The sequence below is a fragment of the Ursus americanus genome, chromosome 4 (genome assembly GCF_024610735.1).
Source record: "Ursus americanus isolate L20-20 chromosome 4, mUrsAme1.1.p, whole genome shotgun sequence".
NCBI lineage: Eukaryota > Metazoa > Chordata > Mammalia > Carnivora > Ursidae > Ursus > Ursus americanus.
In genome coordinates, this window is record NC_142130.1 from 43,191,913 (window position 1) to 43,216,332 (window position 24,420).

Below are 24,420 nucleotides of genomic sequence, written 5' to 3' on the forward strand. Positions count from 1 at the left end.
ACTGAGACTCCTGCACACCTTTAGAGAAACAGCAGGAAATTTCCAACCTATTTGTTTAAACAAATGAAGCACAGGAAACAAATGATTATTCCATAAATAAGAAAAACTCAAAGCTGACTTTGTTCCCTCGTTTTGCTTAATTTGAGGAAGAGGGGAAGGGAAAAGGACCAGATGGCCTCCAGAGGGGTGAATGTACAGATAGGGGAGACGTGAGAAGAAGAGGAAGAGAGAGGAGAAACCCATACAGGAGAGTAAGAAAACGGAAGAACAAGGAAAGGGGGGTGGGAAGAGAGGCAGGGGCAAAAGCTAAGTCGTTCTGGGGTGAGTACCAGAGAAGATGATGGTCCCCCGCATCTTCTTCTTCCTGTGGTAGCCAGCCCCTGGCACAGAGCCCAGTGTGTGCGCAAAATCCACTCTTTGTTTGTTGAAGGAAATTACGCCCTATTATTCACTTGGACTATGGACTTCGGAATAGCATTCCCTGTTCTCTCCTTCCTGCCATCTGTTATGGACTCCCTTCGCTCACCCCAACCCTTCCAGCAACGCTCTGGTCCTGTGCAACCTTCCACCCCATCGCTCCGGTCTGAGTATTACTCCGCAGGCATGTGCTACATCCCGTCCCTTCTTTCCTTCTCTGGGGCTCTCCGTCTACAAACTTCAACGGTCCTATACATTTTATACACCAATATCAACCACTTTCAAAATAAATAACCAAAAAATCCCACCCCAACAAAATGCCTTCCCTTTGCCTGTATTTCCCTCCTTTGACGTCATTCTCTATCCTCCCCCCTCCTTCACAGACCAGCTTCTTACAATTGCGTTCTGCTTTCATCCCTCATTCATCCTTTCCTCTCCCCGCTGCTGTCAGGATTCTTTCTACACCATCTCCCTGAAGTTGCCTTTGCAGCCGGTAACAGTCACCTCCTAACTGCTAAATCCGGTGATTTGATCCTTAACTTTACCTCTCTGGGACATCTGACCCCGACGACCATTCCCTCTGTCTGGAAACTCTTTCCCCCCTTGGGCTCTGTGACACCTGCTTTCCTGGGTTTTCTCCCACACATCTGCTATATCTACTCAGCGTCTTTTGATAGTTCCTGTTTCTCAGACCATCCCTTACATAAGAAAGTCACCTGCTATTCTTGACCTTCTCACTTTCCTTAGCCGCGTACATGATATATATTTTTTATTGCCATAAAAATCACATATATATTCGATTGCCACAAAACTCACCAAAAATATCAGTGAATCTCAAGTGTCCATGTCCAGCCCAGGGCTCTGCCATGATCGTCTGCTGGGCTTCTGCACTTGGCTGTCCCTCACACACCTCAGACTCCACATGATCAAAATGGAATGTGCTGTCATTTTCCTGATCCCGACCCCCTATGGCTCTTTGCTAGTAAACCCCACCAGACTTCTGACATCATTGCTGGAGTCATCGTGGACTCCCTTTTTATCAACTTCCACATCTGATTGATCACAAAGTCTCACTGACTCTGTCAGTGTATAAGTAACCCGGATGTACCTGACCCACCTGGAGTACCATCTTTGCCCAGCATAGCGTTCAGTAAGAAAAAAACTAGGAAAGTAATGGAAATCGTTATTGTAGCCTATCCCCAAATACCAACAGGTGATTACATAGTACGACACATGGCAAAATGGTCTAAAAGCCTCTTCACTCACCCATTTCCTCAAAAAATCTATTACTTTTCACAGCATGGTAGCTGAGCAATCTCACTCAAAAGTCTCTCAGAACAAAGACTCAAATCCCCACTTAGAAGGCTGGAGGAGGGTCGAAGCCTGCAAGTACTCATATAGGACTGTGTTTTTTATTCTGCCACATGTATTTTTTGAATTTGTGGATTGTCTCTATGTATATTACTTGACTCTTTGTCTCCCTTACACCTTTGTTGCTGCTATAATATGTTCAGTTCCTAATCATTATTCTTCTCTATTCAAATAGCTTTTCATTTGCTTGTCTCTACCCTCTCCTCTCTCCAATTCATCTTCCATGTGACTACTAAATTCATCTCAAAAATCAGATATGTTTATTTTATTCTGTTGCTTAAAAGCTTTAGGGGCTCCCATAACCTGAAAGGTGGAGTGTAAACTCCATAGCACAGGGGCACGTGGGTGGCTCAGTCAGCTAAACATCTGACTCTTGATTTTGGCTCTGGTCATGATCTTGGGGTTGTAAGACTGAGCACCGTGTGGGGCTCCATGCTCAGTATGGAGTCTGCTTGGGGTTTTTTCTCTCCCTCTCCCTCTGCTCCTCCCCCTGCTTGCGTGCACTCTCTCTCTAAAATAAATAAAAAATAAAATCTTAAAACAACAACAACAACAACAACAACAACATCTCCTTAGCACAGCATACAAGATCTCAAAGATCAAGGGTCGGATACTACTACCTGTTTCTCTGTGCTCTCTCCTGTTATTCCACCTCAAGCACTGTGTGGACCAGCCTCCCTGAAGCACGTCTACTCAGTCTGTTATCTGTCACCCAGACCTTTCTTCTGAGCATCATGCTGCTGTGTATTCAGCATTCTGCCCAACATCTGTACTTCAAGTTCAACATGTCCCAAAGTGAACTTACCATCTCTTCTTTCCTCAACATTCTCATTTTCTTAGTGGCTCCACCATCTACAATGGAGGAGGCCATCTTTGACTCTCCCATTTCCCTAACTCCTCATAGCCAATCAAGTTTTGTTAATTTCATCTCTAAATTCTTCAATTCTTCTCATTATTATCTTTTTTTTTAAAAGATTTTATTTATTTATTCGACAGAGATAGAGACAGCCAGCGAGAGAGGGAACACAAGTAGGGGGAGTGGGAGAGGAAGAAGCAGGCTCATAGCAGAGGAGCCTGATGTGGGGCTCGATCCCATAACACTGGGATCACGCCCTGAGCCAAAGGCAGACGCTTAACCGCTGTGCCACCCAGGCGCCCCCTTCTCATTATTATCTTGACCACTGCATCAAGCCTTCTAATTTCTCTGCCTCCACTGTTGTCCCCTTCCAATCCTCCACACAACTATTACAACTTAGGCAACTACCTAACTTTCTTCACACCCCTTCCCAACTCCTCCCACCCCATGATCAGCTGCCTGCCTGCCCCTACAGCCTCGGGCTCTTCCCTGCCTGCAACTTCATGCTTCACTTCACACAACACTAGGTCACTGGAATTGGGAAAATGAGTGATGGCTAAGCTGTGTGTGTGTGTGTGTGTGTGTGTGTGTGTGTGTGTAGGTGGGTAAGGGATAGTTAGGTGGCAGGGAGTAATGCTTTAAGGCAGAATATTATTTTTAAGACTTGATTGAAATAAATTTTCATGGAATTGAGAAACATATTTAGGGCAACATAAAAATTCGGAGGACAGTTTTAAACACAAAGTAGAAATAGCATATTATAGTGGGAAGAGCTCAGAACTGGTAGTTAGAAGTAGAATCTAGTCCTGACTTTACCCTTTCTTAGCTGTGGGTTTAGATAAGTCACTTAACCTCTCTGGGCATCAGTTTGCTCATCTGTAAAAATGAAGTGAGTGGATTCAATTTCCAAAGTTCCTTTCATTCTTAAAATTTATGATTCTAGAAAAAAAAAATCCTGAAACATGTTTCGTATACCTTCTAGTCTGCCACTCAAAAACATACAACAGAAACTGCAATGTTAGGACTTTGGAGTTGATTTTTCAGTGTTTCTCTCAATACCTAGACTTCAGATCTCACCACAATCCCCAACTCTTGCCCGTTACCATCATCCTCTGGATTTCTGGGTCACCAGTAAGGTTGGTGTGGGACAATCCAGAGCCAAGGAGGAAGAGATGCATATATATTTCAGTTACCATCTCTTCTCAGACTTATCTTATTCTCATCAAAGCCCTAGTAACTGTGTGCATTTTGAAATGCTCTGATGTCTGGTTGCTGAGGTCAAGTCACATTGTAAGAGGTAGAAACAGAAAACAATGTGAGGGAATAGATTTGCAGTTCCAACAGCATGCATATCATTCATTAACACTTGCACAGAGTTGTGACCTTATGATTTCAGTTTCACAGAATTCAGTCCTCCAAAGGGTCTAATTAGCCTCTCAGGAAAACCAGCCCTAGAATTCAAGTACACTGCCACCAGGTGACAGTGACAGGTCAAAGACATAGAGACCAATCAGTAAATGTGAGGTTTCTCCGAAGTTCAAACTGCACTCTGTTCAAGTACCGTGCTGCCACCTCCTGCAAATGTATCCCCACGAATCCCCATATTGTTTAACATCATAAATAGATTTAAGTATTAAAATAATTAAATGTAAGCACCATATTTAGAAATTGCTTAGAGGTAGTGGTTCTCAACTCTGGCTACGCTTTAGAATCACCTGGGAATCTTTAAAAAAATATATTTTAATGCTCAAACCTCCCTCCTAGAAGCTCTCACTTAATTGATCAGCGTGGATTTTATCTACCAGAGAAACTTTTTCTGCCTTTTCTCCCCCCAGGGGTGGGAGTGAGGGATTTTTTTGCTCTTGAAATTATTGTGTCACTTTTTTTCTACACCAAAATTAATAGAGGGACTTGGACAAAATGCTGTGACTATTTCTCCATCCTTCTAGACATTCATTCATCCATCTGTCCAATCATCTGTATGGGTATACATTATCAAGAGCTGCAGAGAAGACCAAGATAAACAGTGGAGTCCTATTAGCAACTCCACTGGCTATAGACTTCTTTATAAACTACTTTAGAAAATTTAAGGTGAGCTTTATAATAGAACGAAACATTCTGATCAGAAAAATAAGCTGCAAAAAGAAATATATTCTATTTTTAAATATTCTGATTTTTAAAAAATTAATCTTTCTATTGAAGTATAACAAAAATATAGAAAAAAATGCAAGTCATAAGTATATATCTGAATGAATTCACCGGGTAAATAGCCATACACTTCCTCTTTCCTCTCCAAAGTTATCACTATCCTAACTTGTTACATTACAGAATAGTTTTGCCTGTTTTGAAACTTTATATAAATGGAATCAGTTATATGTTTCTTTTGTCTGGCTTCTTTTGCTTAACACTGTGTTTGTGGGATTTAACCCTGTTGCCAGGTACAGCAATAGTTCTTTTTTATTGTTGTGTAGTATTCCATCAGGTGAATAGAACAATTATATATTTAGGAGTTGGGTTTATAATAAGTAGGAGTGAAATCGCATTGTCAGTCTTTTCAAATTATAGAAACTGGTAGGTGTAGTGAAATCTCATTATAGTTTTAATTTGTGTTTCTGATAGCTAGTAAGATTGTGTTTGGGGGATCATTTTGGATACCTTCTTTGGTAAAGTGTATGTTCAAACCTCTTGCCTATTTTTTTTCCAATGGGCTTGCCTTATTTATTTTTTAAAAAACAGGCATAAAAATACTACTAGTTATTTCAAATAATTCACTTGTGGCTTGGTTGATTTTGTCCATTGTTGATTTGTTCTCTATTTCATTGTTTTATGCTCTTATTTCATTACTTTCTTTCACTTTCTTTGAGTTTTACTTTCTAACTTCTTGAAATGGACACTTACCACATTGATTTTTAGCCAGTCTTCCTTTCTAACATACACATTTGAAGCTATGCATTTTCCTCTAAGCAGTGCTTAGTTGAATCCCAGAAGCTTGGATATATCATATTTTCATTATCATTTGTTCAGAATATTTTCTAATTTTCATGGTAATTACTTTTTTGACTCATAAGTTATTTAGAGGTAGACTACTTAATTTCCAAACATTGTGGGGATTGTATAGACATCATTCTGTAGTTGATTTCTATCTCAATTCCATACACAGGATTTCAGTTCTTTTAAATTTATCAAGATATGCATTAGAACTTGGCAATTTTGGTAAATGTCACATGTGTACTTGAAAAGATTAGGCATTCTATCGTTTTGAGACACAGTTTCCTAAACACATTAATTAGCTCAAGCTTGTTGATCAGGTTCATCTGCTCTTTCTCTCTTCAAGGGCCAGGGAGTAAATATTTTGGGCTTATAGGCCACAATGTCTTCATACCAACTACTCACCGTTGCCATTGTAGTATGAAAGCAGCCAGAGACAATAGGTAAATGAATGAGAAGGGCTGTATTCCTATAAAACTTGAGTTAAAAAACCCAGTGACCAGTCTGTGGGCCATAGTTCACCAATGCCCGTTTTATCTAATTACTATATATATATATATATATATATATATATATATATATATATATATATATATATATATGTATGTTTTGGTCTATTTATTCCATTAGCTATAGAGAAATCTCCACAAAGACTGCGAGTTAGTCCAATTCTTCTTTCATTCTGAAATTTTTGCTTTGTATATTATGAAGTGATGTTAGTAGGTGCATACGAATTTAGAATTTATATTTGTTTTCAGGTGAATGACACTTTTAGAAATATGAACTGTCCCTCTATCTCTAATAATGCTTCTTGCATTAAGGTATATCTTGTATAATATGATATATATACTACATCAACTTTCTTTTGGCCAGTATTAGTATAGTTCTTCCACTGTCCTTTTATTTACATCTATATATTTTTTATGTAGGCTTGTACTCTTTAAAGCAACACATAGTTTCCTTTTTTTCTAAATCCCACTGACATTCTTAGACTTTTTCTTGGCATATTGGAGTTTATTTATATTATATATATAAATATTTTTTTTCATTGGGTAAATATAAACATTGATTCCCTTTCTGAAACTCTTCACTCTCTGTACCAAAGTTCTAGTGAGAGGTCTAGGTCACAGGATTGTTTTCTCAATTTTTGTTCCTGAGATCTCCTCACTTTTTTCCTCAGAAAACCTATTTGTTCCAGGGAAGCTGAGTCTGGACCTATGGGCACACAGACTTGGGTACACAAACTTGTGCACATCTGGGGGCCAGTCTCCACCCTCAGCAGTACCTAGACTCATAGGTGCCGAGATTCTTGCCTACAAGAAGCCAGAGCCACAGAAGTGTGGGTGATAATGGGGACAGCAGCCAAGAGCTTACCCGTTTTTTTCTTACTGATTTGTAGGACTTCTTTATAAATTCTGCTATGAACCCTTTATAGTTATGTGTGTTGTCTTTTAGTCTATGGCTTGTTCTTTTATTCTCTTACTGATACATTTTGATGAGTATAAATTCTAATTTTAATAAACCAATTTGATGATATTTTCTTTTGAAATTTATTTAAAACACTGAGAGAGGATGAGGTGGTCTGAACTCTTGAGAAGCTTTGATCTTAGAAGAGAGTGGGACAGAAAGTTTCTGAACTTTCTGGCCTTATTAAGGAATGACCTTTCTGTTTAAATTTTCACACAAATATATGCAATATTTTACAAGAGTAACCTCTGGAAAAGAACAGATTCCCTTGGAGACCATTCCCTCAATGGAATTTATTATATGTATGTCTAATATGAACAATTTGAGATGGTGTATCCCAACTGATTTTGTTTCAAAAGATGGTAGTGCAAGAGAAGGAGGAAAGAGTCATTAGTTGTCCCACAAAAGACAAAGCCACATGACACTATTTTCTACCTGTATACATGCTTAACCTGGAAGGAGAAAACTGGAATAGCAATAAGGGCAAGAAAGATAGCTAAGGTCTTCCTCAGAAGAAAAACAGAACTCAGGAGAGTGGCACTGACGCATAATACAGAAGTACCCAATCACCTAGGGCCTCTCACTTGGACTACAGGTGGGCAGGGTCCTCACAAAACCCCTGAAAACAGACACACCTCTAAGGTCAGGCACTGTTCCCCTCTGCGCCAGTCCCTACTGCTTCCCTATTGCACAGATTACAGTCCTGCTGTCCAGCTGTGAGCAGGAAGGGTCAGAAGGTGCTAAGACAAGAGGCCAAGTAGCTAATTTCCTTCTTGAGTCCTGACTTGGAAGAAAGGAAACTGGACTGAGCATGCCCAAGCACAGGAAGAGCAGACGAATGAATAGAAAAAGGCCATGAGACATCCTGCTTACTGTAGCTGGAAATGCTTGATCCTGGTAACCAGCAGTTTGTACTGGGCGCCCAGTGGAGCCATGGATGCGACGTCTACAAATATCAGTTGCTCCAGAGGTCCTGTTTCATTGGTGGCTTCTGAGGGACACAAAGTGCGACTTACTTCCTGGTAGCTGTAACTCCTCTGGTATCTGTAGCAGCCGTGGAGGGAAAAACAAGCAAGAACAAGCCTCACGAGAGGCTCCGTGAACGAGCAAGGAAAAAAGCTGATCTGATTTCATTTCTCTCCAAATTTGTTTTCAAGTGCTTGTGTTTTAAATTTCAGACCGGACCTACTGCTAGTGATTTAGTCTGTGGCTTGTGTGATGTAATAACGGGGACTCGAGGACTCTTCAGTGCTGGCCACTTCGCTTTGATTGTGTCTACATTACATTAAACCATCTTCCTAACTCAATGAAGAAAAAAATACTGAATTTTGAAGGGGAAACTGTGTTGATATAAAACAACCAGTTGATTTCATATTTCTACTCTTTGAGCTTTTGCTAAATGGAACATTAAAAAAAAAAAAACCCAGAGCCAAATAACCTTATGAGAATTACTATTTCAATCCTCAAATTACTCAGCCGCTAAAAATGAGTTACCGCATACTATGTACCTATGTCTGAATGCCTTCTGGTTTTTTTCTTAGTAGTGCAAGAGTACCTTATGCAGTTTCCGCTGCAAAAGTATAAACTTCATGAGGGCAGGGATTCTGTTTTCCTTTCCCCCTACTGCTGTATCCCTAGTTTCTAGCACTTAGTAGTGCTTAAATGCTATAGAATGAAGAATGCACACTCTGGGCATTTTGAAGAATGGAGGTGTTACTCACTTACATTGACTGCTGAACCTAGCCCTGTCCTCAGTGGGTGATCCACTAAGCAGGAGCTACAGAATATTCCGGATAGAATTAAAATGCTAAAAGTTCTTCAGGTGCTACACATCTAGGTAGAATGTTTATCTGAATTCAAAGAGTCAGGGTCCCTGTGTGGCTCAGTCAGTTAAGCATCTGACTCTTTATCTCAGCTCAGGTCTTGATCTCAGGGTTGTGAGTTCAAGCCCCATAGTGGGCTCCATGCCCAATGCACTTAAAAAAAAAACAGAGATGGAAACTGAACAGACTTGGACAGTTTGGGCTATGTGCTATAACCACTATTGGCATTTTGAATGCATATCATGTCAACATTCCAAAAGTCTGACTTCTCGTTTTACTAGGGAAAACACCAGTTGAGGTCTAGGTCATTGAAAGAAAAAAAAATGTAGTGAAGTTTTTAGAAGATTCACTTACAGTCCTTGGAAGAGCAGAGGAACCTGCCAGGACAGCACCCCTTTCTGCTGACGAACCACGACGAGGACTGGGTAGTCGAGGTTCTCGGAGGAACTATTCACATACACCCGCACAGCATTCACCTGTGAGCCAGGGCAGAGAGAGGGGTAAGGCAAATCGCACATGCACATACATGCGTGCGTGCGCACACACACACACACACACACACACACACACACACACACACACCATAGCTGCCACCTGACATGATCTTCAGGGAAACCAGATTCTGGAGGCTTCAAATGGCAGGCTGAGGAGTTCGAATTGGGCAGTCAATACAAGGTTTTGAGAATAAGCCCAGAACAAAAAAAGAAAGATATTGATGTCTCTTCTTATTTGAATATGAATGCTACAGATACAAATATCTTAAAAAAAAAAGAAAAGACTTACAAGCTCCTCAGTTGCTGACAAAGTTTCATTTTGGTTTGGAAAATCGTTTCGTGCTTCAAACCAAAATGTTATTGCCATGTTTTATTAAAGACTCGCAGATGGCCTGATGCTCCCCTAGCAACAGATACCATAGGGGCTGAGTATTCTTCTCCTTGCCCTGCTCCAAGGCATAAATCAGTCCCTGACACAAAATGCTTTTCTAGCCTAGCAGCTCCACGGCTCCTTCTGAATACACGGCCCCAAGGATTTAACACTATCATGGCTGTTTTAAAGACAGAAAATTGAACCGTGGCCCTGGATCTAGATGGTTCTGGTGTTTTCCTTCACTTTGTATAATACCATAGACTACGTGGAAAAGAACAAAACAAAAAAAGACATGGTCAGAAAGAAAATGTAAAACTTGATCTTGCACATGATATTCCCCCTCCTGCTGTATTAAAACCTAGTATTCTCTTGAAAGCTTCTTTATGAGGGAGAAGAAACGAAACAAGAAAATCTTGCAGTTAAACCCTGGAAGATCTACACATGTTCAAAACGGAAACTGAGAGGAAACAGAACCACATGGATATCATATAATTATTATTTGCTTCTCATATCATTCTTCATTAAACCACTTTGCTTTTTTTAACGTTGAAACAATCCAAGAGTAATTTATTAGTTTGCTAAGAAGCTCTTGTTCATGAAGCGAACATTTTCTTGTGCCTAAACTCTACATGTTTCCATGGAAATTAGGCTTCAGCTAGCTGATAATCGCCAGCACCCTACCTCTTGTGCAGAACTTTTCCCTAAGTTCTGGATGTTCCACCAGTACCTCAAACTCTGTCAGAAATGGAATCTGTCACTCTTCCCTCTTAACTTTAATTTCTTCTGAATTTCCTTGCTTGTTGAACAGCCTCACCCGGAAGCCACTTCATCTAATGAGAACCATTAGCCGAGAGTCATCCATGATTCCTACTTCTTTAGCCTTCTCAGTCAACAGGTCATTGAGCTCTGCTGCTTCTGTGTTCTTCGTATTGTCTGAATCCAGACCTTCCCCTCCGCCCACAGTGATGTTCTCAATGTTCTCATGGTTCCTCTCCTCATTGATAGGACCTGATCCAGTCTTCTTATCCCCAGCGCTATCCCCCTCAGATGTCAATTTCATCTGGGCATTGTCCTATAGGGCAAGGCCTTCAGTGGCTCTGGGAATTTTCAGATTTACCCTAATACCTGGACTTGCGATTGGTATCTTAAGTGGGGGGTGAGCAGTCTTGTGGGACCGAGCCCTTAACATATGAGATCTGATGCTAAAACCAGGTAGAACAGAACTGAACTGCAGGACACCCAGCTGGTGTCACAGAATTACTTGATGTGTAGAAAACCCACACATCTGGTATCAGAAGTGTTGAGTATGAGTAGAAGAAAATGGAAGTGAGTTTTTCCTAGAGGTAACCACAAAGCACTTTTTTCATGTAGTCCGATTTATTATTTTTCTCTTGGACACTTCTTCCATTGCTCTTTAAAATACAGATATAGGGACACCTGGGTGGCTCAGTCAGTTAAGTGTCTGTCTTTGGCTCAGGTCATGATCCCAGGGTCTTGGGATCAAGTCCCGCATCGGGCTTTTCCTTGCCCAGTGAGGAGCCTGCTTCTCCCTCTGCCTGTCGTTCCCTCTGCTTGTGTGCGCTCTCTCTCTCTGACAAACAAATGAATAAAATCTTAAATAAAATAAAATAAAATAAAATAAAATAAAATAGAGATATAATTCACACACCACACAACTCACTCTTAAAGGGTACAATTCAGTAGTTTTTAGTACATTCACAGAGCTGTACAACCATCACCACCATCTAATTCCAGAATATTTTCATCACTCCAAAAAGAAGCCCTGTAACCATTAGCAGTCATTCCTCATTCCCTCCTTCCCTTAATCCCTGGTGACCAGTAATCTAATTTTTGTCTCTATGAATTTGCCTATTCTGGACATCTCATATAAATGGAATAACATACGCCCTTTTGTATTTGGCTTATTCACTTAGCAAAATGTTTTCAAGATTCTTCCATGTCGTAGCTTCATTTCTTTTTATTGCTAAATAATATTCCATTGTATGCACACATCACATTTGTTTATGTATTCTTCAGTTTCTGGACATTTTGGTTGTTGCCACTCTTTGGCTGCTATGAACATTTATATACAAGTTTTGTGTGACTATGTTTTTAATTCTTTTGAGTGTATACCTAAGAGTAGAATTATTGCAGGACACAGTAACTCTATGTTTAACTTTTTGAGGAACTGCCAAAATGTTTTCTAAAGAGAGTCATCATTTTATGTTCTAGCAATTTACATTACTGGTACTATATGGGGGTTTCAATTTCTCCACATCCTCGTCAACCCTTGTTGCTGTCTTCTTGATTATTACTGTCCTAGTGGGTGTGATGTGGTATCTTGTTGTGACTCATACAGTATTTTAACTGTTTACCTGCCTGGCTCTTTTAGGGAGCTGTAAACTTCATCTTCGGTGTCCCTAGTGTTGATAAAGTGCATCAGCTCAGAAACAAGCTCACTTTCGCAGTTCATAATCCGAACACTCACCAGCATTCTGCAGCACGTGGTTCTAGAACACGCTTTTAGTCTGGCTTCACTCTGCAGTAGTCAGAGCTGAGGTAGAACCCGAGGCAAGCTTCCTCTTTAGCTTGTCTGCTGTCTTTTCGTTACCTGGGAATGCAGCTTCCTCCTGCCTCTGAAGTACTGAGTGTCAGAGGGGATTTCCCTCCATTTTTTTTTCATGCTTTAAGACAGTGATTCTCAAATGTTAGTGTGCTTTTTGGCATTCGAATCCCTCAAACCCACCGCTAGCATTTCTGATTCAGCAGATCAAGACTAGAACCTAAAGATACGCATGCTTACCGGGCATGCTGCGGGGTTCTGGTGCACACGGATTGGAGCCTGAGCTTTGGGAAGTACTGTTCCAACCAAACCATCTAGTGGATGACCCCGTTTGTCAGCAACTTGCCAACTGCCCGTTATTATGAAGTCACAACCATGACACCACCAAATGTCAAGAGTATGTCTGGAAGCTGGTGTCTTATGGGGCTGAAACTGGGCTAGTAGGAAGGAGATCTGTAGGGAGAACAGATATATCGCCACCATCTTACCCCACCCACTGCTCATTGCCACACCTAATTTTATTCCTTGTCTGGCTCTTATAATCCATTTACGTTTGTATTATGTAATAATGGTCTTACTAATTATAATAAAAACAAACTCAGAGATACTGACATAATAAATTGCAGAAAAATATATTCGAGTAGGAGACAGAAGACACTGGGCAGTTTTTTGACACAAATAGATAATGCATTGCCCCCGGGAAAAGATAAAGAGTCCTGTTCAAATTTTGCTTTGCTTTTTCAGAGGCTAATGTACAACTGAGAAAATTGGATTACATTTGCTGCAGTGAAGTAAGCCCTGTAAAGGCAAAACTAATGAAGGACAGTGTATTGACCATGCCCGATAGATCGTGACACCTTGTAACAGACCATTCCCAAGAGCCAAGATTTTCCCTCCTGTGGCTTCTTCCTGTTGTCATGAACACTTCATAGTCCCCTGCCCTTACCCATTGGGTGGGAGGGTATATTCCAAGACCACCAATGGTTGCCCGAAACTGCAGATAGTACCAAACCCTATATATACCGTATTTTCCCCACACATACATACCTATGATAAAGTTTAATTTATACATTAGGCATAGTAAGAGATTAATAACAATACCTAATAATAAAATAGAACAATATAACAATATAGTATAATAGAAGTTATTGAATGTAGTCTCTCTCTCTCTCTCAAAATATCGTACTGTACTCACCCTTCTTGCTGTGATGATGTGAGAGGCTAAAATGCCTACGTGATGAGATGAAGCAAGGTGGGAGATGTAGGCATTGTGACATAGTACTAGGCTACTATTGACCTTCTGACCATATGTCAGAAGAAGGGTCATCTGCTTCTGGACTGTGGTTGTTCACGGGTAACTGAGATTGTGGAATGTGAAACCACGGATAAGGGGGGACTGCTGTACACATCTTATTTTCTTTCTATGTTTATTACAAACAAGGAGTTGCGTTATAGCTAAGAGAGAAGAATTATTTAAGTACTCCCATTTCTGATATTATATAGATCACAAGTATGAAAGGTCTTAAAGCTTCGAGATTCCCTTTTTAATCTTTTAGAATGTGTCAGTAGGAAAAAGTTCAAAATCATAAGTAATATAATTCTGTTGCATAAAGAAGATGAAAATGAGTTTAATTTAAAATCCGGTTTGGTTTTGCTAAATTAATGAGGCTGTAGGCTCTATTAGTTGGAACATCAGACTATAAATCAGAGATTATTGGCTTCCATTATTAAGCACAGCACTGTTTTCCCGTGTGATTTGAAAAATTGAGTCTGTCTGTAAAATAGCTAAAATAGTATTTGCTTTTCCTAATGTGCACTGTTTCAATAACTGTGTTATATTCACTAGGTGTATATCTCGGCAGTGTTTAGGTTATTTGGTCTTCTCTTCCTTCCCTCCCTCTTTCTACCCTTTCTTGCTACCCTTTCATGCTCCCTCTATCATGCATCAAACATTCACTGAGTTAAGAGCTATGAGAGGTGCTGCAGGTATACTAAAGGCAACCCTGTCCTTGAGGAACTCACGAGCTAGTCAGAGAGACTAATGATGTTATCTCCAACAGTGTCATGTGATGATATTGTGGTAGCAACGTGAGCAAGGGCTGTGGGTACACAGAGGACAAAGCGGCCACCCATGTGGGTGGGTCAAGCAAAACAGCACAGAAGTTGGTCAGTCATTCCCCAGACTATAGTTAAGTTGGACTTGTCCACATAGTTCCTGTCATTGCCTGCCTGGTGCACATGACTCTGACTCATTAGAGAAACGTATTATATCTGGGAAGGTGCTCAAGAAGATCACCTAGTCCAAAGGTTCTATTTACCTATGAGGCGCCTAAGACACAGAGGTGACACGCCTTCCCCAAGGATACTCAGCTCTGGCAGAAGCATGACTGGAAACCAAGCTTCTTGCATCCCACTCTGCACACAATGCTTGGTCAGATCATGCTGTCACCACTATTGTGAATCCCTGACTCTGCTGAACACCACTATGGATATAGGCTTCTCCTACAACTTCACTGTGAGATCAAGAAACTATATAAACACCATGAATGAAGGACAGAGACAAGCCCTAGAATATGAGGTGTTATTTGTACATATATAACAGACAAAATATTAATGTCTTGAATAGGTAAAGAGTCCTTAAACTCATAGAAAAACACAACCCAATAGAAAAATAGGTAAAGCATATAAAGAGCAACTGCAGAGATGAAGAATGACCAAAGAACATGGGAACAGATGTTCAGCTCTTTACACTCATCAGAAAGGTCTCAGAAGGACGGCAGTGCCACATTTGCAAGGATGCGGAGAAAAAGGAGCTCCTGCATATCGCTTTGCTGTTTAGCACAACCACTTCAGAGGGCAGGTTGGCGAGCTCTACTAAAGCTGAAATGAGCTCACCTTACATTCCACTAAGCATTTCCACTGAGTTTATACACAAGAACTCTCTTACATACACACCGGGAATGATGAACAAGAATGAAAGGAATAAGCTACAACATGGACCGATACAGATCACTCTGAAGAAGATAAATGGAGAAAAAGAGCAGGTTACTGAAGGCTACATACAGCAGGATCTCATTTACATACACTTTGTAAACAAGCAAAACAAAACTGTCTAGCTAGCTATCATCCGTCTACCTATCATCCATCTGTAGTAAAATATACATACACAGAAGCGATAAACACCAAGCTGCAGATAATTGTTTTCAAAAGCTTTGAAGGATCTGAGACTTTACCCCAGTTGCCACAGTTTCACTGATCCTGATGGAAGGCAGACTCCTGGGTTAGGGACAAAGGACTTTATTCCTCGTGTCACAGCAAGCAGCATGAGCATCCGCATGTCTGCATCACTTCCTCTTGCTGCCGAGTACCATGAAGGTGATATGAATGGGCCCAGAAGGCTGCCCACATACGTACAGTGGGTTGCAAGACAGAAGAGGAACCACGAGCTTAGGGAACACGCATCTTTTATAATGGGCAGTAAACCTGCCTTACCTTTGCTCCACAGATGGACGTGGTCTCTATCATTTGAGGCTGTTTGCTATATAAATATCCTTGAAACAATAGTGTTAGAAAAAAATTCGGTCACTGTCTTCCTATAAGCTGTGCAGAAATCAAGGGACCCAAGAAAAACTGTCTCCCCAAAATGGCTACTTTGGGGAATGAAGGACATCCCAGGACAGTCTAGATTCTAGCTACTTAAGAATGAACTTTGTTCATTCACTAAATATTTGACTCCCTGTCCTGTGCCAGGCATTGTTCTGGCATAGGAGCTACATTACTAAGCTACGTGGACATCGTCTGCCCTCGCTGAGATCACAGGTTTGCACATGATGTGCCAATTAAATAAAGAATTGTATTAACATTCAAGTTCATGTGGCCATCCATGGCATAGGGTGGGGGCAAATAGGGAATTCTAATTGTCTTTTTGTTTCTTAAGCTGAGTTGTGGGTACATAGGTATTTGTTACGTTATTTTCTACACTTGTTATATACGTAAAATATTACATTATAATACTAAAAAGGAAGCCATGATGCACTGGCCTTTGTGTTTTGCCCATTTCTGCGTGACAACCCTCATTTTATGTAGTCTTTTTGTTGTTCAGGGATGTGGCAAACACTCAGTTTCTAAAGCACTCTTACTGTTCTCCTGGTTTATTTTGCTATAGTCTATCTTTATTTTGGTGCTTAACCTGTTTATGCTAACTTCATCGACTACAATCTCTCTCTCCCTCTCTCTCTCAGCCAGCAGAACTTTGCATTGTCTTTGGTCTAATTAACATGGCTCACGTCTCCACTCATCTAACCTGGAAAAGAAATACGGTCAAGGGCCCAGATGAAGGTAGTACTTCACCCAACAGTAAGATGCCAGCCTAGATTCCATATTAGATGTACTAGTTTCCTAGGGCTACCCTAATAGAGTGCCACAAACTGGGTGGCTTGAAATAACAGAAATGTATTCTTTCACAGTTTTGGAGGCTGCAAGTCTGAAATCAAGATGTTGGCCAGGCCACACTCCTTCTGAAATTCTGGATAGAGTCCTTCTTGCCTCTTCTTAGTTTTTGGTGGTAACCATCAGTGTTTAGTGCTCCTTGGCTTACAACTGTATCACTCCTATCTCTGCTTGTTGTCACATGGTGTTCTCTCTGTGTGTCTCTGTTTCAAACTCTGATCTCCTTTCTGTGCATGTCTGTATCCAAATTTCCCTCTTCTTATAAGGACTTCAGTCACACCGGATTAGGGCCCACCTTAATGACCTCATCTTAGCTTGATTACAGCTGCAAAGACTCTACTTCCAAATAAGGCCACAGTGATAGATTCCAGGGATTAGGACTCCAACATATATTTTGGGGGAACATAAATCAACCCAAACAACATTAGATTTGTAGGATTTTTAAGCAATAAAGTCATTCTCCAAGACTCTGAACCTCTCCCAGACCATCAGCTTATCTCCAATTTGTACCCACGTGCCAAGACCCTTCATGCTGTGTGAAGCAGTCCTGCTGGGAGGGCCCAGTATGTGACAATGATAGGAAAACAGGTGTCCCTGAGCAAAGGGGCCTTGCAGTTCTTAATCCCTTTCTTATTAGAGGCTAGAAAGTCCTAGTAAATGAAGCATTCATCCCCAAATTTTCATAACTACCATAAGGAATGGAGTTAGTTCAACCAGAGGTTATACCTTTTTTTTTTTTAAAGAAATAAGCATTAAAATAATTCCTATGGTTATTGATGTGCCTGTTTAAAATTCCCTCTGCCTGGGATGCCTGGGTGGCTCAGCTGGTTAACCGTCTGCCTTCAGCTCAGGTCATGATCCCAGGGGTCCTGAGATTGAGCCCTGCATCAGGCTCCCTGCTCAGTGGGGAGCGCTTCTCCCTCTGCCTGTGGCTCCTCCTGCTTGTACTCTCATGCTCTCTTGCTCTCTCTCTCTCTCTCTGGCAAATAAATATATAAAATCTTAAAAAAAAATTTTTAAAAGGGGCGCCTGGGTGTCTCAGCTAGTTAAGTGTTTGCCTTTGGCTCACGTCATGATCCCAGAGTCCTGGGATCAAGCCCCACATTGGGCTCCCTGCTTTGGGGGTGGCCTGCTTCTCCCCCTCCCTCTGCCACTCCCCTTGCTTGTACTCTCTTGCTCTCTCTCACTCTCTCAAATCAATCAATAAATAACATCTTTAAAAAAATGAAAAAAATTCCTTCTGCCTGATTCGGCCTTAGAAAACCACCTTCTGTAAATTTATATCATAACGAAGAAAAATCTGTAGACCTAGATTTGATGTCTCGCATTAACACTACACTACCTGGGTGACCTTGAACAAATCACTGAAATTCTCTGAACCTCAGTTTCCTCAGCTGTGGAATGGAAACAGTAACACCCAGACTATCTGCAACGCACCCCCCCCCCGACTATAGGTAACAGTACTCTGTGACCCGCAGAGCACCAGGCAGACCGGAAGGCAGAGCTGTCCCACCTGCGCTTTGGGTTGGGCGGTGCTTTTCCACTCCCACACATTCACCCATCAATCAGGTGTTGACTGTCTTCCAAACTCCCCTGGCAAAGGAGAAGGTTATATAGTTCATCTCATATGGGATATTAATTTCCTTTCACAGCGTGTCTTACGGCTTTCCTGGAACAACTCATTCGTCTCAGTGAAAAGAGCAGTTTATCCCTTGGGAACTATTTACTCCCTATACTTTTAGATACTCAGCATTTTGCATTCAAAACACTTTTCTAAGAAGCATGCTTTACATACCTCAACTCCTAAATTTCATCATATACACAAATATATCCATATAAACATTCCTCTTTAGGTTTATGATTCAAGTTTTATATTAAACATTTCTGTTCCAATAAAAACAGGGGAAAACATTTAAGAGAGGTGTAATAATCGGCAGGCCAGGAGTATAGAACAAAATGCAGTCTAGAGTCCAGCTACTTTGCGATGAACTTTGTTCACTCACTAAATATTTGACTCCCTGTCCGGTGCCAGGCATTGTTCTGGCACAAGAGCTACATTACTAAGCTGTGTGGACACAGTCTGCCTTCACAGAGATCACAGGTTTGCCCACGGAATGCCAATTAAACAAGGAATTGCAGTAATAGTTAAGTTCCTGTGGCAGTGCATGACATCGATTTTCAGGGTGAGTATTTTCCCAAAGGATGACTACAAATGAACCAAAAAAACGCAGGACAGAACAAGAGGAATGTCCAGACAAAAGGAACATGTAGCAGACATAGGGAAGGAGGGAGAGAGGGAGAAAAGGAGGAGAAATGAGACACAAGGCAAGAAGGAAGTTTGAAGAATTAAGAGAAAATCAGTTTGGCTGAAGTTGAAGGTGTGTGAAGGACCATTATAGGTCCTGAAGAGCCTTAAAGTCACATGAAAGAGGTTGGGGCTTTACTCTAAGGGCAACAGAAGGCCTCTGGAGGGTTTTAAGTGCCATCGCCCCATTGCCATGGCCATCGCTCGAAACCAGTGTTGCCTCTGTTGCTGCTAACAGCTGCTTCTCTACATCACTGGCTCCGAAATCAAAGTCTGGGAAGGGCAGATGTGATTGGTAGCACCGAGGCCACGTGCCATGCCCAAATTTGGGTTAGTGTGGGTCTGTGTACGCGTGTGTAAGCAGTGCTGCTCTTCTACGTCTGTCCACGCTGGAGCTCTAGCTCCAGTGAAGACTCCTAAAATGAGGAATTCCCCCAAACATGTGGGAATGGAGCTCAAATGTTAGGCAGTCAAAACAGGGCCGAGTTCCACCACACTTGGAAAGCCTTTCACATGCAAAACCAAGACTATTCTACAAAACAAGTTAAGTGTTCCATAGAACACACTTTGGGAAATGCTGTCCTACATATTTTCTTCACAAGAACAGGTGTCAAGTCAAGTCTATCCTGAAGACCCTAACTTAACATGATCTCATCATTGAACAGTCATAAAACTTATGGACTGCCCTACCCAATTTTATACTCAATTACATGATTTTTTCATGTTTTATAATATTTGGTCATTGTTCCATGCATTTGTTTTGTCTCTCTCTTGGAGGATTTTATCCATATTTGGAATCCAGCATGTATCTGACACTTAGTACATACACTACAAATAGTTATTGTTATTATATGAGTGAAGATAGTCCAGCTAAGCTTGTAGCTTTCAACAAGCCCTGAGAAAGCACCCCCAGGATGTTGGGGAAGTGGCTATTCTTAATTCTTCAGCATTATTTCTACAAATATTTCTTTCTCCCCATTTGTTTTCTTTTTGTGGGCCCGCTATTATGTTGACATCATAGCCGGGTCTGCCCTCCCAATTTTTTAATTTTTCTGTTGATACCCTACATCTCTTTAGGTAGATCCTCCAGTTCTCTAATGCACTGTTCATTCTAACATCCAAACCATTGCCGAGGTCTTTATGTAAACAGTGTTATTTTTAACTCTGAGATTTTCAGTTGGCTCATCTTTATAACTGTAACCTGCTTCATTTTAACAAAGCCATATCTCTTCCACGATATTCACTTTGCTCATTTTAAAGTCTTATTCTTCCTGATTATTAGTTGGGCTACATCTGGGAAAAGCTGTCCAGTTTGATTTCTCTCATGTAGCTTCATTCTGCAGATATGTTATTTTCTCCTGTGAGCTTGAACTCCTGGGGTTATCAGCTACCTGGGGTAGTAGTGAGAACCCCAGCAGGGAGGTTCTAAATGTGAGGAGGGTCCAGAGTAGAAAGAGGGGCTGGAAGGAAAGCCCCCTAGGGGTGGACAACCTCTGAAGGAGGCAAAAAAGCTCTCCTCTAACCTATTCCTCACCAGTGGCCTCTTAAATTGTGGGCTGCCATTTGCCTCTCACTTCAAATGCCTCTCACCATCTTCTGTCTCCCCAGAGTTTCTCACAGATTTTGCATTAGTTCCTCCATCCCATGACCTTCCTCTGGCTTTAGACATGTCCAGGCTTGGTTCCTGGGAGACAGCCAGCTGCCATGTTGGTTCCTCATCCCTCAGGTATGGGGGTCTGCTCATCTCCTGTGCCTGATTCCTTTTCTCCTTTACCTTTCCTGTCTTTTTTCCCTCTCTCCCACCTATATTCCCTCTCCTCACAATTCCTTCACTCTGGAGTACAAGTGGAGGGGCTTGAAGAGAGAAAAAGAATTATTTTATGGTTTGAGGCAGAATTCAAGGATCCCCTCCTTAGATTTTATTTATATGCTGAGTGATTGCACTGCAGGCAAGTTTCTTTTGGAGCTATTCTGAGGCCTACTTAATTAATGCTCTGAAGCTGGGAAGGCACTAGAAAATTATTGTTATGACCGTCAGAGTTATGATGTGACACCACCAAATTTTTTTGTAGTGATATTTATTGACAGACCAGTGCCATTTATAGTTTTAAAAAAGTATTGTCAGGATATAAGTATTACTTACGGAAACTGCTTTCTAAACAAGACAAAACTGATCGTCTGTAAACATCTGCCTCTTCAAAATTCTAAAGGAAAATTTCTTGAGATGAACAGAAGAAGCCTCAGGAAAGGCCATGTTTAAGAGACTAAACTATTTCTAATCTTGGCATGAACATGGTGGCAGAGATGCTATATACTACTCTAATTCTTCTCTGACACTCAGATTAGATGTTCCTCTTTAGTGGGCACAGATAGAAGGCTCTAGTACCCTTTTTCCTCCCTGCCACATCTTGGTCCCTGATGCCCTATGTCTGGATCCATACAGCTGTCTTTGACCAAATGCCCTCACTTGAGAAGACCCAATGAGGACTTTTGGTGGTGTTGACTTGGGGGCTACCCAGTATTCAAATCCTTTACGTGTTTTAGAGGAACTTTCTCCACTCCACTAAACTGGGTGAGTTCTATGGGAGGCAAGGCAGCTGATGGATGCCAAAGGAACCAGATACATGACCTGTGCTCAGGTAGCTGGATGCTTCCGCTTGGTCCTTTCATTGGTGACTACAAAATACAAGATGAAGGGAGAGTTTAGAATTCACTGGCAATGCTGACACCAGTAGCGTCCACGGCAGGAGGGTCCGGGGGTAGTCATATCTAATGGCAGAGAAGGTGATGATTCCCAGGTGGACATCTTGACAAAATCATTCTGCAGCATGACTGTTGCCATAATTTCGTGTAGCTTAGTCTCTCTTGGTGCCTCATCGTAGTCTGAGCCTGGTATCTCAGGTTTGTGAGCAATCCAATATCCTTCTAATAAATTACTTTTTTGCTTAAGTTAGCCAGTTGATCTCTGTTGCTTGCAGCTAAGAACTTTGCCTAACCCCACATCCTCTTTCTTTTTTTACTCGAGTCATACAACATAGCTATTTTGGAGCCGTCCTATCCATAGCCTCCCCAGACCATCTCTGCATACCCAGACTTCATTCTGTTTGCCTCTCTCTTTATTCCCCACTTTTTATCCTTTTAATACCCAGATAAACATTGTCTTTGTCCTAGAAAGTTATAATTGCTCTCCTCTGGTGAAGATGGTATTGGGGGAGAGCAGGAAATATAGGATTTCTTTTTGCAAATATTGGAAAGGACAAAAAAAAATTGAGTATTTTTATGTCAATTTTTAATATATGCTTCCAGTTTAGATAATTAAAATAACTGAATCAATTTGTCTACAACAGGGCAGTTAAATCTGAGGAACAGTTGGTTAATCCTGTTTGCTATGGCTTATCTTCATGGTTGTCTAATGGAGATCCAGAAATACCAGTTCTCATGATTAATCCTATCTTCCGGTGACAAATAGGCTAACTGCGTGGGTCTCCAAGCTGCCTGGTGTCTGTCACAGAGGAACCCAACATTAATGAACCCAACATTAATGAAAATAAAGCATAAAAGAGATGAAGACTGGCCCTCCCGGTCCACAGGAGGTCCAAATAAGATCATGGTACGTGGGTGGGGGCTGCTCTGTGAAACGCTGAAGCAAATCTGCGAACTCCTCAGTTTTACTTGGTGTCAACCCTGCTGGTCTGACTCACCCACACAAACGGATGCTTGGACAATTCCTGGGGGAAAAACAAAGATGAAAACCTCCTGCGTAGACTTTCAGTAACTATAAGGGAAATTGATCACACGTGAAGTGTGATCAAATGCCCTGACTGAAAGTGCAACTGTCATATTTTAAATTATTTTTTATTGTTGTTGGTAAATATACAGATGTGCTCTTGTGGGAGAGACAGTGATTTAGTAGAAATATCCTGAGGAAATATCCTCAGGAACCGGAGTTATGTTCCTGGTTTTGCTTCAAGCTAGTTACGTGATTTGAGACAACTAATTTATTTCACTGGCTTTTAGTTTTCTCTCCTGTTAAGTGAAAAAAGGGGTGATTTTAAAGGTTGTTTTAGCTCTTAAGTTTAAAATACAATTATCCCTTTCCATCCCAATGGTTTCAAGGGATATTTTATATGTTTCTTGTAAGGATAGAAAAAGAAAAGAAAATGCAAGCCCAATTTTACTTCTATAGCTAAACAGACTTGACAAACAAATCTTGTAGCCATGAATAAAGGCAATAATGGCACCTGAAGTCAACACAAATATAGGCTGACTTCCCAAATAGCCTATGTTCTTCATCCTCCACCTTTGGTATTATTAAAATTCTATAGCATAACTTTAAAAATTGGGAGACCAGCTCTCTAGGAACTGAGATTACCCATCGTGGCTTTGAATCAGGAAGTACGGGAAAAAACAAAAAAACATATTGCCTGAAATGAAGAAGAAGGAATGTCTGCCAGTAGCCAAGCCTCAAACAACCTGAGGAGATCAACCAAAGAGGAAGAAACTTCATGGGCCAACAGTGTTCGTAAAAGGTTTGAAAGACAAAAAGGATGGAAGAAGCAAAGAGATATAAGATACACAGAAGAAACTAGCAACAAGAGAATGGTAGAGGTTAGAGGTGGTGGCAGTAGAATGGAAGGTTGGAAAGAAACAGTGATGAAAACAATGAGCTCCAAGTACAGAGCTGCTTCTGACTCTTTGGTGCAAGGTTGTTTTAGCTCTTAAGTTTGGTGCAAGGTGGGCTGTAAATGCCCACACACATACATAACACTGTAACACTAAAAACACAGGGTGGTCTTTTCAACAAATTGTGCTGGAACAATTGGAGATTATATGCAAAAAAATTATATATATTATATGAAAAAAAAATATATATATATAGAGAGAGAGAGAGTTTATACCTTTCACAAAGTTAACCTAAATGGATCATAAACCTAAATGTAAAATTCAAAACTATAAAATTTTCAGAAGATAACACAGGAGAAAATCTAGGTGACCTTAGACTTGGTGACAACTTTTTCTTTTAATTAATTAATTTGAGAGAGAGACGCATGTTGGGGGAGGGGGAGGTAGAAGGGGGAAGGAGAAGAGGGAGAGGGAGAGAGAGAATCCCACACAGACTCCAAGCCCAGCATGGAGTCCGACATAGGGCTCCATCTCATGACCTTGAAATCATGGCCTCGAGATCATGACCCGAGCAAAATCAAGAGTCAGATGCTTACCCAACTGAGCCACCCAGGAGCCCCTTTAAATACAACACCAAGGCATGATTCATGAAAAAAAGATTGATAAGTAGTAGTCTCTTTATTAAAGATGT

The 24,420-nt window shown here is 41.0% G+C and overlaps 1 protein-coding gene across 1 annotated transcript in view; it reads right to left on the reverse strand.

The window, feature by feature from the left end:
- The window catches only part of SIDT1 (SID1 transmembrane family member 1), a 90,907-nt gene that overhangs the window by 53,108 nt on the left and 13,379 nt on the right, over positions 1-24,420 (reverse strand). The window contains exons 2-3 of the mRNA XM_045785163.2: positions 9,277-9,398; positions 7,973-8,143 (exon numbers count right to left, since the gene is read on the reverse strand). Of these exons, the coding sequence (XP_045641119.2) occupies positions 7,973-8,143; positions 9,277-9,398 (293 nt within the window). The remainder of the gene's footprint in view (positions 1-7,972; positions 8,144-9,276; positions 9,399-24,420) is intronic.